This window comes from Leptidea sinapis, chromosome 23 (genome assembly GCF_905404315.1).
Source record: "Leptidea sinapis chromosome 23, ilLepSina1.1, whole genome shotgun sequence".
Classification (NCBI taxonomy): domain Eukaryota; kingdom Metazoa; phylum Arthropoda; class Insecta; order Lepidoptera; family Pieridae; genus Leptidea; species Leptidea sinapis.
In genome coordinates this window covers 10419644-10435509 of record NC_066287.1, presented here as the reverse complement: position 1 = coordinate 10435509, position 15866 = coordinate 10419644, and the positions used below count along the sequence as shown (strand labels likewise).

Sequence of the window (15866 nt, the reverse complement as noted above, 5' to 3'; positions counted from 1 at the left end):
GTCCACCTTATACATAATATGTGTATTATAGTATTGATCCATTTATATAGCATAATTAAGGGTAGTTAATTTAAAAAATAATTCGTACCGGCTAGACGCGATAAAATTTTAAGCCAAATGATTATTGGAAAGCAATCGTCAATTAGCCGGGCAACTTTTTTTTTTACAAAATAAAAAACCCTCATTTGTTCACCACAGCAAATACACAGTGATTTTTTTAAGTTAGCTTTACATTTCTTTTTGCTAGTGACAATGTTAGGTAGCATATCTTTAGGTTTACTGTTAAGGATAGCGGGAATTATCATATATTCGTATATTTAAGTTAACTATAAGTAGGAAGGCTTTTGGTTTAAGCTTTCATTAACTGACATAATAAATTTAGTGCAATATGCTTTAGCGATCGATAAGAAAGTTTTCAACTACTTAATTATAACAAGATTATTATAAATTACTCTAACAGCTTTCCATAATTTTAGTATCTACTACTTAATCCGAACATGAAAAGTTTCATTCTATTCTAATAATATCGAATCAACACTTTATTTTCCAAATAAACGTATGGAAAATCGAATGTTAATCACATGTCACATATAAGTTCATACTACTCCCCGTCATCAAAGTTGTTTATATCGATCGATGGGCCGCCTCACCCCAACCCTAACGCTCCAGTAGTTGACAAACTATTCTACTTACTAGGGTTCATGTTGCCCTATTGTGTCTCACTATTTCATACGATATACCCGCGCTTTACTATTTATTCCCTTACTTGCGAACTCCTAGCACCCCATGTTATCCCGATACCTTCGTAGCTAAAACATTACGTCAATATCTTTCTGCTTACGTCACAACTCACAAGCGTAGAGTTTCGTAGGCGTATATTCTGAATTATATTTTTAAATGACGCAGATTTTATTAAAAGATTCGAATTAGAACGATACAGATTTTTATTATAAATATATTATGATGTTTTCTTAATAAACATGATTAATAAATAAAAGAACTTTAATGTTTTAATAAAATTCTTCTTCTTCTTCTTGGTTTATTGGCTCCGCCCTTGAGCCATTGTCAAGTTTTTTCTTTTTAAAACGGAGGAATCTTATTTACTTAGAAAAAAATAGAAAATACTAACACAATTTTTGATAGGATCAGGAAAGGATAGAAAATAATATATAATGTTTTACTCGAACTTGACTGGCATCTGGAGGTCTACTCGCAAAAGCGACAACGATACATTCGGAACGATACGATAATACTCCGAATATATCGCAACTACCCTACTCTAACAAAGATTCGAATTCCTTATCGCTTATCGTAACTATAGATTAATATTTTGTTTTTTTTTTTCGATGTTTGAGTGAATGAAGACATAGCTAATGCGCAAAGGACCATGCCAGACTCTGCCCCACCAATTTACATCATTTACACAAAATGAAAATATTCAAAAATGTAATGATTAAAATATGACCACTTAAAATTGAATAAATAATACAAAACTTGCAGATAAAAGATTGTAGAAAAAGTAACTATTAAATATTAAAATTTAAAATTATTTAGACGCGAGCGAGTTCGTCGAGCGGCGTCAGTCTGTTTATTGAGAAACGTTGCAACGTTCCTCGCGGAAAACTTAGCGTATTTTAGTCGTCTGGGTGTACCAGGCCACTCAGAAAGTTTTGTAAAAAAAAGTTTTTATGTATGAAGCCCTGGCAAATTGTAATAATTTAAAAATATTAACCAGTAAAAATCCTATGATATATATATGCTCGTTTCAAATATCCCTCCATGTTTTTGAGAGCTTATAATCGCGTCTCATTGAAAAATGTTTCTGTGTCGGCTTCCTAGCCTTTGTAATAAAACTGGTAGAGTTACGTTATCCTATTGACATAGTTTTGTATTAAACTGAAAACATTACTTTTAATTACTGTTTTTTTTTTTTATATTTACAGGGGATACTAAGAAAGTGATGCGAATCCTGACGAAAGGTAAGGTACCTTCATTATCAATTAATATTGTAATACATTAATATCTGCCCCTATAACGCAACTCTCAACAGCTTTTATCTTATATTTTATTTAGATTTGAATTTTTTTCCTGTTAATTAAATCTTTATAGTTATTAAATGGAGCCATGAATATTTTTTGCATTCGATCGATTTATTGCGATCAAGCTAAAATTGGCTTTTTGGAAATTATAGAACATTTCTCGGCTGCTAAATTTTTCATAATTAGATGTACTATCAAGCGTTTTCGAATATCCCTTTTAAGCGTTCTAATAAATAAATTTAATAACATGGAGCTAGTTATCTGAAGATGCTACCCAAGTCAAGTTCCTTTATCAACAAAATTTTCATGCGATAACTTTGAATAAATTTTAATGTGGCCTACAACCAGATGATTCATTTGATCGACTATAAATGGCGTTTATGCAAGGCTTCTAAGCACCCATGTACTGTTGGAACGAATTTAAGCGCGATCGTCTAGCGTTGGGGGGTGAAGAAAGAAATGGTCATCCTTCGACGGTTTTACTGAGGAAAATGTACTTGCAATGAAAATTTTAATTCAAAAACACAAATGAATTTCGTACGAAGAGATTCAGCATTAATTGCAAATTGGATCGAGAAACTGTCACAAGATTCTATTCGAGCATTTATCATGAGACGGATAGTTTCTCGCTGGTTTTTGGAATTAGTTGTAAGTAGTCTACTTCCTGTATTATTTATCACTACTTTCTGTATGTTAGCGAAGTAGGGTATAGTAGGATATAGCAGTCTAATTACTAAAAAAACATCAAATAAATATTGAATAGGCAAAAGTACAAAATCATTTATTTTCTCAAAACTGATACAGAATTATTTTTATGGTGCCGTCGATAGCACCAGACCTCAATAATATTTACACAAAAAAATAATCCTATACATATGATTAAATAACGAAAGTATTAGAAATTAAATTTGTTATATTTTGATACTATTAAAAATATTTTTAAAAATTTTTCATTATTAACACGAGTGTTACAAATTTATTTCAATAAAATTCTTTTTAAAAGATTAAAACGCGTGTAATATAACTGTAATATTCCATTAGGCTTTTGCGTATAAGTTACATATTTATTATTATTTATTCAACCTCAGTCTTTAAATAAAAATAAAAATCAAACGCGTTTTAATACTTCAAAAAGTATTTCACTGAAAATTATTTTATCTTGACAAACTTGACTTTAAATGTATTTAGATATAGATCTATCTATATCTCTCTAGATATATTATAAATATATCTAGATAGATATTGAGATAGATAATAAAGTGTGTAATTGGCATTAATATTTTATACAATATGCATTTTTAACTGTCGTAGGCTATATTTCGACTAGTCGATGTCTTACTACGCGATGTGTTCGTAGAGTCGAGGAATCGTAGCGATATATTGTATAACCTCAGCGTAGCACAACGACCTACGCTACGCTGTCTTAAGGGTAATTTGCGCATCCTTCACACGAAATACGAATGAATCTCAAAGGGTAAGTGCGTATATTTTTATATTATTTATTTCAGAATTTGTATTTGTAACATGCATTTATTAGCTTTCTACATATGTTAATATTTATGTAACGGAATATTTAAACGTGATTTTCGACCCCTTCGGAATCTCGGATTAATTTGAAACTTTGTACACTAACCAAGGATAGGTCAATTTAATAATTGATATAGTCTGTCCCATTTTTCTCATCAGGACGTTCAGGATAAGGAATTCTTTTTTTGTCTGGTAGCCGGTAGTGTTTTTGTGCCAAAGACTACGGTGAGTGCTAATCCGTTACTACGACATTATCATCGTTTTAAGACGAAAAAAGCAAAAAAGAAGAAAAAAAGATATCTTCAAAATGACTCTACTTTTACAAATATTTGTGAGTAAAACATTTATAGCAAAGTGAGATCAAGCACCCTATGGTTTGTTACAATAAAATAAATTGTTTGTTACTTAATCACACAATTCGTGTTTATCATCCAGTACCCATCCTTTTAATGGATAAATTATTAAATAAAATTTAATATGTTCAAATATATCCTTCAACAGATATTGAACCGGAATTGCCTCCGAATTCTACCTTCGCACGAGACGCCAAAATTACGATCCCCACCAGCTGGATGTGTAGCGTTTCTGCACAGTGCGGTTTTCAAGGAACCTTCTTACACGTACCTACAAGCAAGCTGTGGAATTAGCTTTTTTTTTTATGGAATAGGAGGACAAACGAGCGTACGGGTCACCTGGTGTTAAGTGATCACCGCCGCCCACATTCTCTTGCAACACCAGAGGAATCACAAGAGCGTTGCCGGCCTTTAAGGAAGGTGTACGCGCTTTTTTTGAAGGTACCCATGTCGTATCGTCCCGGAAACACCGCACAAGGAAGCTCATTGCACAGCTTAGTAGTACGAGGAAGAAAGCTCCTTGAAATGATGCTCCTTGATGGTGGGGATGATATCCTAATTTGTGGCGTGTCGTGCGAAGGTGGAATGTAGCTTATGTACTTGTGCGGTGTTTCCAGGACGATATGACATGGTATAAAAATCGTGTACACCTTTTTAAAAGGCCAGCAATCTGTTGCCTCTGGTGTTGCAAGAGAATGTGGGTGGCGGTGATCATTTAACACCCGTACGTATTTTGTCCTCTTCTTTAATCACAAGAGCATTGCCTTACCTTGCGTCGAATGAAATTACTGATTTAATAATATTACTTAAATAAATAAACATTATACTCGAAAACCAAAAACGTAGCGAGCGAGGATCGAACACGCCACCGACGTTTTTTGACTTGAGTGAAATATTCATAGATCTCACTCGTGGTATGGTAAAATTTAACATACATATTAAATATATCTTGTTCAATAGAATAAATAATTAATAATAACCCTGTCTGTATCACCCTGATCATATCTAAATCCAATTGTGAATCTAAACCGGACGGACTCCATGTCATTTTAATGTAGTTAGAAGGAGTTTACTGACAACCATAAACAGAAAATATTATAATAAGAAGTACTTAATTACTAATTTCTTTAAACTGCTGTAAAACTACTTTACATCAATTAAGTCTTCTAAGTTTTGTGCCTTTGACACTTGGCTCTTATCTAGAAAAAAATATTGCGATATCATCATTTAATAAAAAGTTTTAAGAAACAAAGATTTTTTATAAGCATTAGATATAATTTGTGTACGCGGACAAAGTCGCGGGTATCATCGCTAGTAGTAGTATACCTATGTACATAATAAATTTGGTTGCTTTGGAATATGGTAATTAAATATTTGAAACAGATTAATTATAGAAAATTAATTTCAAGCATACCGATGAAAACTATTAAACGTTTAACTTTATGAAATCCTAATACAACTTTTGCGTTTCGTACAGCGCATTACGTCATCCGAAAACTGCCAATCAGAATAACCCTGATGACGTCATATATATCTTTCTCCCTCTGATCCGTACAATCCCTGCATACACTAAACTGCTGGATCAATAACGATAGCAAACATTAAATAATCAATAATATGTATAGTGCTCTCTCGGTTTAACGTGGTTTTACGTCACTCTATAATATTGATTCATTTCGCCATCGACATCCACTGACTCTTGCTATCCTGGTATATAAGTATGCCAAGAAAAGCTTCCATAGTGAAAAAGAAAATTGAAGGAGCTTTCAGAGAAGGAAATTTTGTAATTGAATCTTTTTCTTTTCACTTAGAAGAAAACTTAGTGATATTTACTCCTCCTAATAAATAAATACCCTTTTTATTTAGTACAAACTTTACATCTAAAACTATATATTTTTTTAAAGAAATTTTTATTTTTTATTTTAGGAAATAAAAGCTATTGTTAATAAATCCATTAGTAAAACTGACTCATCCGTGTTTAAAAGGAAGTGTAATATCGCTGCAGCTGTGGTACAGACAATTGAGTGAGTGTGTCCCATTCGGGAGCCCGCCCACGAACTCATCCCTACTAAATCCGTTGATTAATCTCCACACGAACTCTTACCGTGTATAGTCGCCTGGTACCTCTGCTATCGTTTATCCGGAAAGTTATCCGTATTTATCCGGGTTTTATCCGTCCTAACTCTCAAATGGAGTGCCAAATATTTATATGGTTCTTTTTCGCAACGTTTGGAATCACAAATTGTTATTCGAATAATAACTACTATTTTGAAAACCACAAGTATTGTGATGATTTGTCCCCTTACTATGGTGAAATAAATTTGGATCAAATATCCGGGGTTTGGTATGGGGTAGAAAAAATACCACACACAAAGGGCGAATATAGAGTCGAACATACAAATGAATGTTTCTACATTGATATAAAGGAACTCTATATACAGGTTGGTACAAATTCTATAACTTTTTGTTTATTTTAAGAATATTCATTTGCTTTTTATAATTATTAGTATAAAATTCTAATAACCTGAAACTTGATTATTTTTGTAATTTGATGCCATTGATTTAGATATAATAATTAGGTATCATATAGGTATCATATATCATTCATAATAATAAACAAAACTTTTAAAAAGTCTATAAAATACTCCTCTTATTAGTCTAGCTATTCAAAGAACTTTTTAATAATATATTTAAGTAATTATATAATATTATTTAAGGTTTTTAGTTAGGTTCATTGTTTTAGTATATATTTTTTTATTTCTGTATAAATATACTCCTCTAAGTATATAGATGTATTCCTCTACGTAAATAATCTGTTTCAAATTATTTTTAAATATTCGAATAATTATTTTGAAAATTTATGTAATATTATTCTATATATGGAAATTTATAGATGAATCGGCTAAATGCTCAGTTAAGTATGTTATTTTAAAATAAAATAGCTGAGATTCGCGACTTCGTCCGCGTAAAATCAATTATAACACTAGAAATAAGGGATTGCTTGTAACTAATTCTAGTAGGCTTCATAAGATACATAATAGCTTTAAGGGTAAATGTATACACTTCTATAATAAAGTCCCAACCACTGTTCAGGCATTATCTGTAAATAAATTTAAATGTTTTATAAAAAAAATGGCTCTGTCGTAAATCCTATTACTCCACTGCTCAATATCTAAATGATCGGACAGCCTGGGACTAGATTGTGATTATTTTATAGCGATAGAAATGACTGTACAATATTGTATATTTTAATTGAAAAGAGCGCAAAAAAAGAATGCTGGGAGAATTTCTTGCGCCGCTTCTTATCTCTCAGAGCGCCATTTGTTTCCGAAGCGGTAGTAGTATCTAGTATATTAGAAATGACATCAAAAAGAATTCTAAAGGAATCAATTTTGAGAAAATAAATGCCTTTTATCGTTTTAAGAAACATTAAAATGAATCATTTAAAATTATTTTATATTTCTACATAGATTCATAGATAGATGTATGATGATATTTTTTCAACTAGATTTTTTTTTATGTCTATCTCTCTTTCAAGAAGAAAAATAAATGTCTTAAGGAAAGTTAGGAATAATACTGTTTCAGTCGTGAATGTTATTTCCTATTTCGTCATGTTTTAAATGAAGAGTTACAGTGAAAATAAATAAAAGGCATAAAAGGCATTTATTTTCTCAAAATTGATTCCTTTAGAATTCTTTTTGATGTCATTTCTAATAACTACTAGATAATACTACCGCTTCGGAAACAAATGGCGCTCTGAGAGAGAAGAAGCGGCGCAAGAAACTCTCCCAGCATTCTTTTTTTGCGCTCTTATCAATAAAAATATACAATATTGTACAATCATTTCTATCGCTATAAAATAATCACAATCTAGTCCCAGGCTGTCCGATCGTTTAGATATTCAGCAGTTATAGGATTTACGACACAGCCATTTTTTTTGTAAAACATTTAAATTTATTTATAGATAATGCTTGAACAGTGGCTGGGACTTTATTATAGAAGTGTATACATTTACCCTTAAAGCTATTATGTACCTTATGAAGCCTACTAGAATTAGTTACAAGCAATCCCTTATTTCTAGTGTTATAATAATGAAAATCACTATTAAGAGCAAAAAGTACATAATAAAATGTACATTAAAAGGCATACATACTAAATATCTCGTAGCGGTAGAGTCTTGGTAAAACTGCAATATTTTTGATAAAAAAGGTTTTATAACATACACTGTGCAATTAATAAACGCGAAGTAATGTTATTTAAAGTTTAAAATGTTTTCGGCCTTACAAATAAATTTGGTATAAAGTTATACCTGGGAATGAACCAAGAATATGCAAAATGTAAACATAATAATAAATGTTCATAGACATTTTAATAGGTTTATTCGGACGTAAAACGATTCCCGCGTTTATTTGCAAGTCTGCTTGACATTCGGAAAACTTCAGGAGGTCTATTACCAAAATTGAAAGCCGAAGTTTCGTCCGAAACGAAAGAACGACGAACTTCAAATTAAATCCTATTACCAAAGTACTTCGGATCCGAATTGTGCGGACAAATTTCGTTTCGGAACCATAGATATAAAGTGAAGTTGTAATTAACTGTATTGTTATATCAAGCAACGAAAAAGTAAATGTCACGTGAATTTGGGAATAAGGTAAACGAAAGACGAAATGTCTAATCGCGAACTTCGAATCCGAAACACTTTCGTAACAGGGAAATGTACGATCCGTCAACCGAAACTTCGTATTTTGATATAGTGTTGTCAGTGATATAGTAAACACTTTGCATTTCTTGGATTATTCTCAGGTTACAACTTTATTCCTAGTTTATTTGTAAGGCCATTTCTCTTTATCTTACCCTTGTCAGACACAATACATGACATAGACATGAGAGAAGAAATTTTAAACTTGGAGTAACATTACATTGCGTTTTTTAATAAGACAGATCTTTAGGTAATTTATACGTCTGATAGAGTCTCTTGATGTTAGACACCCGATGAAAACAGGCCATGAATATTATTTTAGTGTGCGTGACAAGCTGCGTCTTACACTCGCGATTTGTATGTCAGTTTGTGTTGAGTGTGCAGTGAATTGATGATAATAGAGGTTAGATTTAAACTCAATTTAATTACGACGTTTTCACATCTGTCATAGTCTATCTAGACGTATAAATGAAATGCTGTAGAAGAGGGCTATTCGCGCGATTTATAACCTAGGTCCTAAAGAATCATTAAGAGAAAAATTTAAAGAAATAAACATTTTGACTGTTGCTTCTAAATACATTTTTGATAATGTTCTGTATGTTCATAAGCACATTGAGGAATTTTCTAGAAACTGTGACATTCCTAATGTTAACACGAGGAACAAACATAAGCTTGTTATGCCTACTACTCGGTTGGGTCGAGTAAGTAAGTCTTTTGTTGGGCGATGTATATGCTTCTACAATATGATCCCAGAAAATGTACAAAACAAATGTGTTACGAAATTTAAAAGAATTGTTAAAAAACGTTTGTTGGGAAAGGTTACTATAGCATCAACGATTTCCATAATGACACCACGGACTGAGAATAAAGCGAACACCCTCAGGCTCTTTAATTATAAATGTTTATTGTACGATATCACATTGAAATCCATATTTTATATTTAAAAAAAAAGCCCGCTGAGTTTCTTGCGCCCATTCTTCTCAGGTCTGAGGCAGTCTCTTTCGAATGGGTGGTAGTTTTTGATGTTCAATAAGTGATTTTAAATCCTATTTTGAATAAAAATATGTGAATTTGAATTTAAACTTAAGGACAGATTCTGTATATAATTAAGTAAATTTAAAAAACATTCATAATTCGAGCATTATCAAATTAAGAAATATAATATTAAGAAATATACTTATTTAAAATAATTTATGCTAAGTCGTAAGACAATAATTGTATAATTGATTATAATATAGGAAACAAACAAAAATTATTCATAGACCTTATATACGATTAATCTTATTCTTAAAAATACTTTGATTAGCATATCAACTTTCACGATTTTTAGCCCAGTGGTTATGTGACTATCAAACCTGATGTCCGGGTCAGAATCCTGGTAAAATATTATTTATAATAAGAATGTTTATATGCGAGTCATTGATGATTCATAATATAATATCATACAATAAAAAAACATATGGATGACACGGACTAGTAAAAAAAGATTTTATTACTTTTTTTACTCGTCCGTGATGGATGATAAGAAATACGTTTAATATTTCCAAGGATGGTGTGTTCTGTTAACAATACTGAATCCAAAATATTACAGTATGTCCGGCCAAAACACAAAAACCCTGTTGAAGCGCGTTGTTAGTATTAAAAAAAAAATTATAAAACATAACAAATCTAAAGTTATATTCCTTAATTCAAGTACTAGGTACATAGCACTCGCATATAGTAGTCGGAGCATATAATAATAACACTACATAGTCATTATATAAAAAAATCCTTGTCTAAAACAATATAAGCTTTTGATATCATATTATCTTAATGTAGATATATTATTATTACCTTTACTTGTGAAGCAATGGTAGAAAGATTGACGGCTTTACAAATAAACTTGGTATAAAGTCATAGCTGAACAATGATAATTCTGAAGTTTTCCGAATGACAAGCTGCCTTGCAAATAAACGCGGGAAACGTTATACGCCCGAACAAACCATTCGTAAGCAAAATGTCTATTTGTAAACATTTTACATATTCTTGGTTTATGCTTAGTTATAACTTTATGCCAATTTTATTTGTAAGGCCGTTTAAGTCTGAATGAGAAAAACTGCATTGAATTAAAAGCAATTATGTCAAGTAGATAGGTACGTGAGAACGACGAGGAAGTGGGGTCGAGTTGTGTCAATTTAACAGGTTAGATGTGCAAGTAATTGTGTTGTGCAGGATGACGATCGTGAGCTCAGCGAGACTTCATTAATTAACACTTGTCATTGTACCTTAACAATAATTACACTTGCGATTGTACTTTACAAACAAAAACACACTTGCAACTGTACTATACCAATATAAACGTGATAGTTGGACGATATGTACTTTATATTTGCATTGTTTTGTACTTTTACAATAACATCAGCTATTGATGTTCGATTCTGTCCCAATTTGCATCCTGTCCACGATTTTGACGAAGAAGCAGTTTTGGGCATGTGGTATATTCACGAGTACATATACCACAAAGAGAACATTACAAACACTGAGTACAATCCCTATTGTCCTATTATACAAATTCGCAAGTTTGAAGATTATGTCAGCGGTGGATTAATTAATGGTGATCTGGTAAGTGTTTGTGCTAGATAAAAACAATTGTATTCTGTATTTTACAAATTTATATGTTTTGAAGTTTTTATTTATAAAGTTTGCCAACAGGTAAACTTAGTTACGGTCACAATTCATATTCATATAAAAATAGAGATGCACACCCAATTACAGGCAAACACAGCTTGCGTTTAAAACAATGTTCTGTATGTTCATAAGCACATTGAGGAATTTTCTAGAAACTGTGACATTCATAATGTTAACACGAGGAAGAAACATAAACTTGTTATGCCTACTACTCAGTTGGGTTGAGTTAGTAAGTCTTTTGTTGGGCGACGTATTTGCTTCTGCAATATAATCCCAGAAAATGTACAAAACAAATGTGTTACGAAATTTAAAAGAATTGTTAAAAAACATAAATGTTTATTGTACGATTTCACATTGTAATCCATATTTTTATATAAAAAATGCCCGCTGAGTTTCTTGCGCCCATTCTTCTCAGATCTGAGGCAGACTCTTTTGAATGGGTGGTAGAATTTGACGTTCAATAAGTGATTTTGAATAAAAATATTTGAATTTGAAAAATATCGCTCGGTATGGATACGGATTAAATATTAATGAAAGTATGGAAGCCTAATAATTATTTTGAATACAAATTACTATTAAAATTAGAGAATCACTTAATATATATACTAGTAGCGTGACAGTTGTGGATGTAATAGTATTTAATTACAACAGTCTTACTGTTTATTTTACTTTTCTTCTTTAATCTTATTCATGTACTGTGACATTTTAAATTATTAAAGACAGGTTAGCGTAATTTCTATTTGATTTTACAATGTTTCACTTCTTTTGAACAAACCACCAATGTACCATGTGTAACATGTAGTTAGAGTTTTTTCTGCCGTCTTTTTTTTCCGCTCAGAGCGGTATTGGTTCCCGAATAGTTATTTAACTAACATCATACATAATTCTAACATCATATTTTGAGAAAAAAAAATGATTACTCGTACATACAATACACGTGCTCTTCACTGACCAATTACTATTTTTTTAAGTGGCGCTGCGATCGTTTGTTACGATTTTCTTCACATTTTTTGACAACCAATTTTATTTTCTTGAATTTTTCGCGTATTATCAGAAATTTAACTTACGTAACAATATATATTTAACTGTTTTTCTTTGTTATAGTATAACTAGCTGACCCGGCAAACGTTGTTTTGCCATATAAATTGTATTGGTCTTTTCCTTGCTAGTTGATAAGAGATGGCGCTAGTTGTATTCATTAGTAACAATCACACTTCTTTTATATTTTGTATATTTGTAGGCATAATGCACACTATAGTTTTATAAATTATAGCCTATTTGTTATTCTGGTGTGTAAGCTATATTATTGTAAAGTTTCATCCAAATCTATTCAGTAGATTTTGCGTTAAAGAAGTTCAAACATACATGCAGATATACAAACTTTCACATTTATTATATTAATAGGATAAGAACAACGTCTGTCAAGTACACTCATAGGAGGTACTTAGACTTTGCTCAGAATTTACTTACGTAAAACTTAACATAGTTTTAAATATTGCTTTTTTAGGTTACTCACTAATATTGTTAAATAAATGTTACTTTAATTTCAGCCCACGCCACCAACACCATATCCACCGTTGACTAATTCGCCGTACGTGAACCGTGCTTACGGTTATCAGGAACAATTCAGAATCAGACACTTCGTTCTAGAATGGCACGAGGGAATGTGGCAAGACGACTACCATGTCAAAGTCAACACCTCTCACAAAGGATTCTGGCCGACGGATGTTCCTAATGGATGTATGGATTTTTTTTACTAGATATATCATTAATTAGGACCAGAAGAATGCTGTGGTTCGTGCTAAATGGACCAATATCAATATTTGCTAGTGGTTTTAAAGAATTGTTAGTTACTTGCTTCATTAGATACCAAATAGCTCTCAGGTGTAAATACATACACTTCTATAATAAACTCCCAGTCGGAATTCAGTTGTAATCTATAAATAAAATTATTTATTTAAATTCACTATTAACAGCAAAAATTTATAATGGTAATAACTATATTAACAATATTTAATAATATTACAACATGAAAAGAACCATCATTACGGGGAAGTGTACTAAGAATACTGGCAGCATTTCCGCGTTGGATAGCTAGGCTTAATATCGCTGTGACATGGTGATTTAAATGCAAATACATATTACCAATGGAAGGCTCCTTTGCACAGGATGCCAGCTAGATTATGGGTACCACAACGGCGCCTATTTCTGCCGTGAAGTAGTAACATGTAAGCATTAATGTGTTTCGGTCTGAAGGGTGCCGTAGCTAGTGAAATTACTGGGCAAGTGAGACTGAACATCTTATGTCTTCAGGTGACGAGCGCAGTTGTAGTGCCTCTCAGAATTTTTGGGATTTTCAAGAATCCTGAGTTGTAATGGGGCATAAACGGGGCGTATTAATTACCACCAGCTGAACGTCCTGCACGTCTCGTCCCTTATTATCATAAAAAAATATATAACATATTCATATTTTTATTCCTTTTATTATATTTTCTCGTTTTCATATCTTTAGGTCTAGGTACAAAACAAAGTCGCATACTGCTGTCTGTCCATAAAACTGCTTAATTCTCGTAAACCACGCAACGGATTTTGATGCGAAATTTACCATAATTTAAAAAATTTTTCACCGAAGTTGGATTGATTAGTTCTTAATTAAGTTTCTATATTAGTAGAAAACAATATATTGATTTAGAAAATAATGTAGATTATAGTTATCTTTCCTACATTATTTAAATAAATAGGTACCTTAGAAGATATCAAAAGCTTAAAAAAATAGATATTCAACATTCCGCGCTTGAGACCAACGTTGAGTGCTTTTCCCATACATACAAAGCTAACTTAGGCTGACCTGCACCAAAAAACTTTAGCAATGTTAAAGTACCTAACAAGCAAAAAATACTATTTGACAATTTTAAGATAACGTCATAACTTTAACTGTTAACCGTAGCCGTCCAATCTTCATCGATTAACGGCCGTTTTCCATAACGTATCTCTAGTTACGGATACATTGCTATCACCGCTTAGTGACAAGATCTTATCTATCCATAGTTATGTCCAATATAGTTATAGTCCAATGCTTTACGTCGATAGGTTATTGTATATTTGATTACGATGATGCAACACATTCTGTCAGCGTTGTTAACGTTAAATTTGACTTAAACCTTAGCTATAACAGCTTACATGATGCAACCAAGCATTAATGTTTTACTGTTTCAGCTGTTGACAAGATGTATCGGTTCTTCGGCGGAGTGATTCAAGTATTGAGGGTGTCCCACAGCTACTTGGTTCTCAACTTCTGCATGCGTCTCCCACACTCCCAGCTGTACAGCGTGGTGCTCTCCAGAAACGAAAACCAGTTAACACCTCAAGATCTTGCCAGCATTCACAACATATTTTCAATCAAAAATCTATCCACATCCGCCCTTAAACGTGTCTGTGAAAACTCTGCTGTTGCTTCAAAACTATCTATTTCACTATTAATTTTCGTATCCGCCGTTTGGAAAATAGCTGGAAATTTAAGAATTTATCACTAGGTACATTCGATAGAAATATGAGGATAATAAACTTGTTAATTTAGTTAGTTAAACCGCCGTATTCGACCACAAAAGTGTTTGTCACCTATTGTGAAAATGTATTAAAGCTATTTTTGATAACTGTACCTACGTCATATCAGTATTTTTATGTTTTTTATGCGTAAATGTTAGTTAAATTCAGATGAAGACTGGTGAATTTTGAATAAATACTTGGTATATTATAATATATGATGCGTTTTATTTCTACGGTATCCTATTTGTATGATACTACTTAGTCACAGCAATCACAAAGTCCTTTCTTTATGCTATAATAAAACGAGTTTTTTTTATGAAAATAAGGGATGAGACGTGCAGGACACTCAGCTGATAATAATTGATACGCCTTGCCCAATACATTGCAGTGCCACTCAGAATTCTTGAAAAACCCAAAAATTCTGAGCGGCACTGCGATTGCGCTCGTCACCTTGAGACATAAGATGTTAAGTCTCATTTGCCCAGTAATTTCACTAGCTACGGCGTCCTTCAGACCGAAACACATTAATGCTTACATATTACTGCTTCACGGCAGAAATAGGCGCCGTTGTGGTACCCATAATCTAGCCGGCATCCTGTGCAAAGGAGCCTTCCACTGGTAAATGAAGTAGAGTGAGTATACGGGTCACCTGATGTTAAGTGATCACCGCCGCCCATATTTTCTTGCAACACCACAGGAATCACAGAAGTGTTGCATGCCTTCCAGAAAACGAGCTTTGTTTGAAAGTACCAATGTCGTTTCGTCCTGGAAATACGACAGCTTTGCTGGGCTTACGGCTGTTCCCAATACACTATCTACAGATAGATATAAATTACTACCTTCTACTGTCAGTAATTAGCTGTCAATAATCTGTAGCTGTCCCAATATACCCGATGCATGAGTCATTCTTATCGCCAGTTCACTGTTGCAATTTCCATACAAACTTCTATCCAAGGTAAGCTATACGTCGTCCCATGGACAGACAGCGTGTACGGATAAGATGAGTTACCGTCGATAAGTTTATTGGGACAGTTA

The 15866-nt window shown here is 32.5% G+C and overlaps 1 protein-coding gene across 2 annotated transcripts; it reads left to right on the top strand.

Annotated features, from left to right (window-relative positions):
- Window positions 1-5946: 5946 nt before the first annotated feature.
- On the top strand, window positions 5947-15044 carry LOC126971246 (uncharacterized). Of its 2 annotated transcripts, none has more exons than XM_050817442.1 (3): window positions 5947-6360; window positions 12836-13025; window positions 14502-15044. In XM_050817442.1, the coding sequence occupies exons 1-3, from the start codon at window positions 6109-6111 to the stop codon at window positions 14816-14818; spliced, it is 759 nt and encodes a 252-aa protein (XP_050673399.1). In that variant the 5' UTR covers window positions 5947-6108; the 3' UTR covers window positions 14819-15044. The 2 variants fall into 2 exon arrangements, with proteins under 2 accessions (XP_050673399.1, XP_050673400.1); XM_050817443.1 differs by lacking the exon at window positions 5947-6360 and adding an exon at window positions 10899-11219.
- The last annotated feature ends 822 nt before the right edge of the window (window positions 15045-15866 follow it).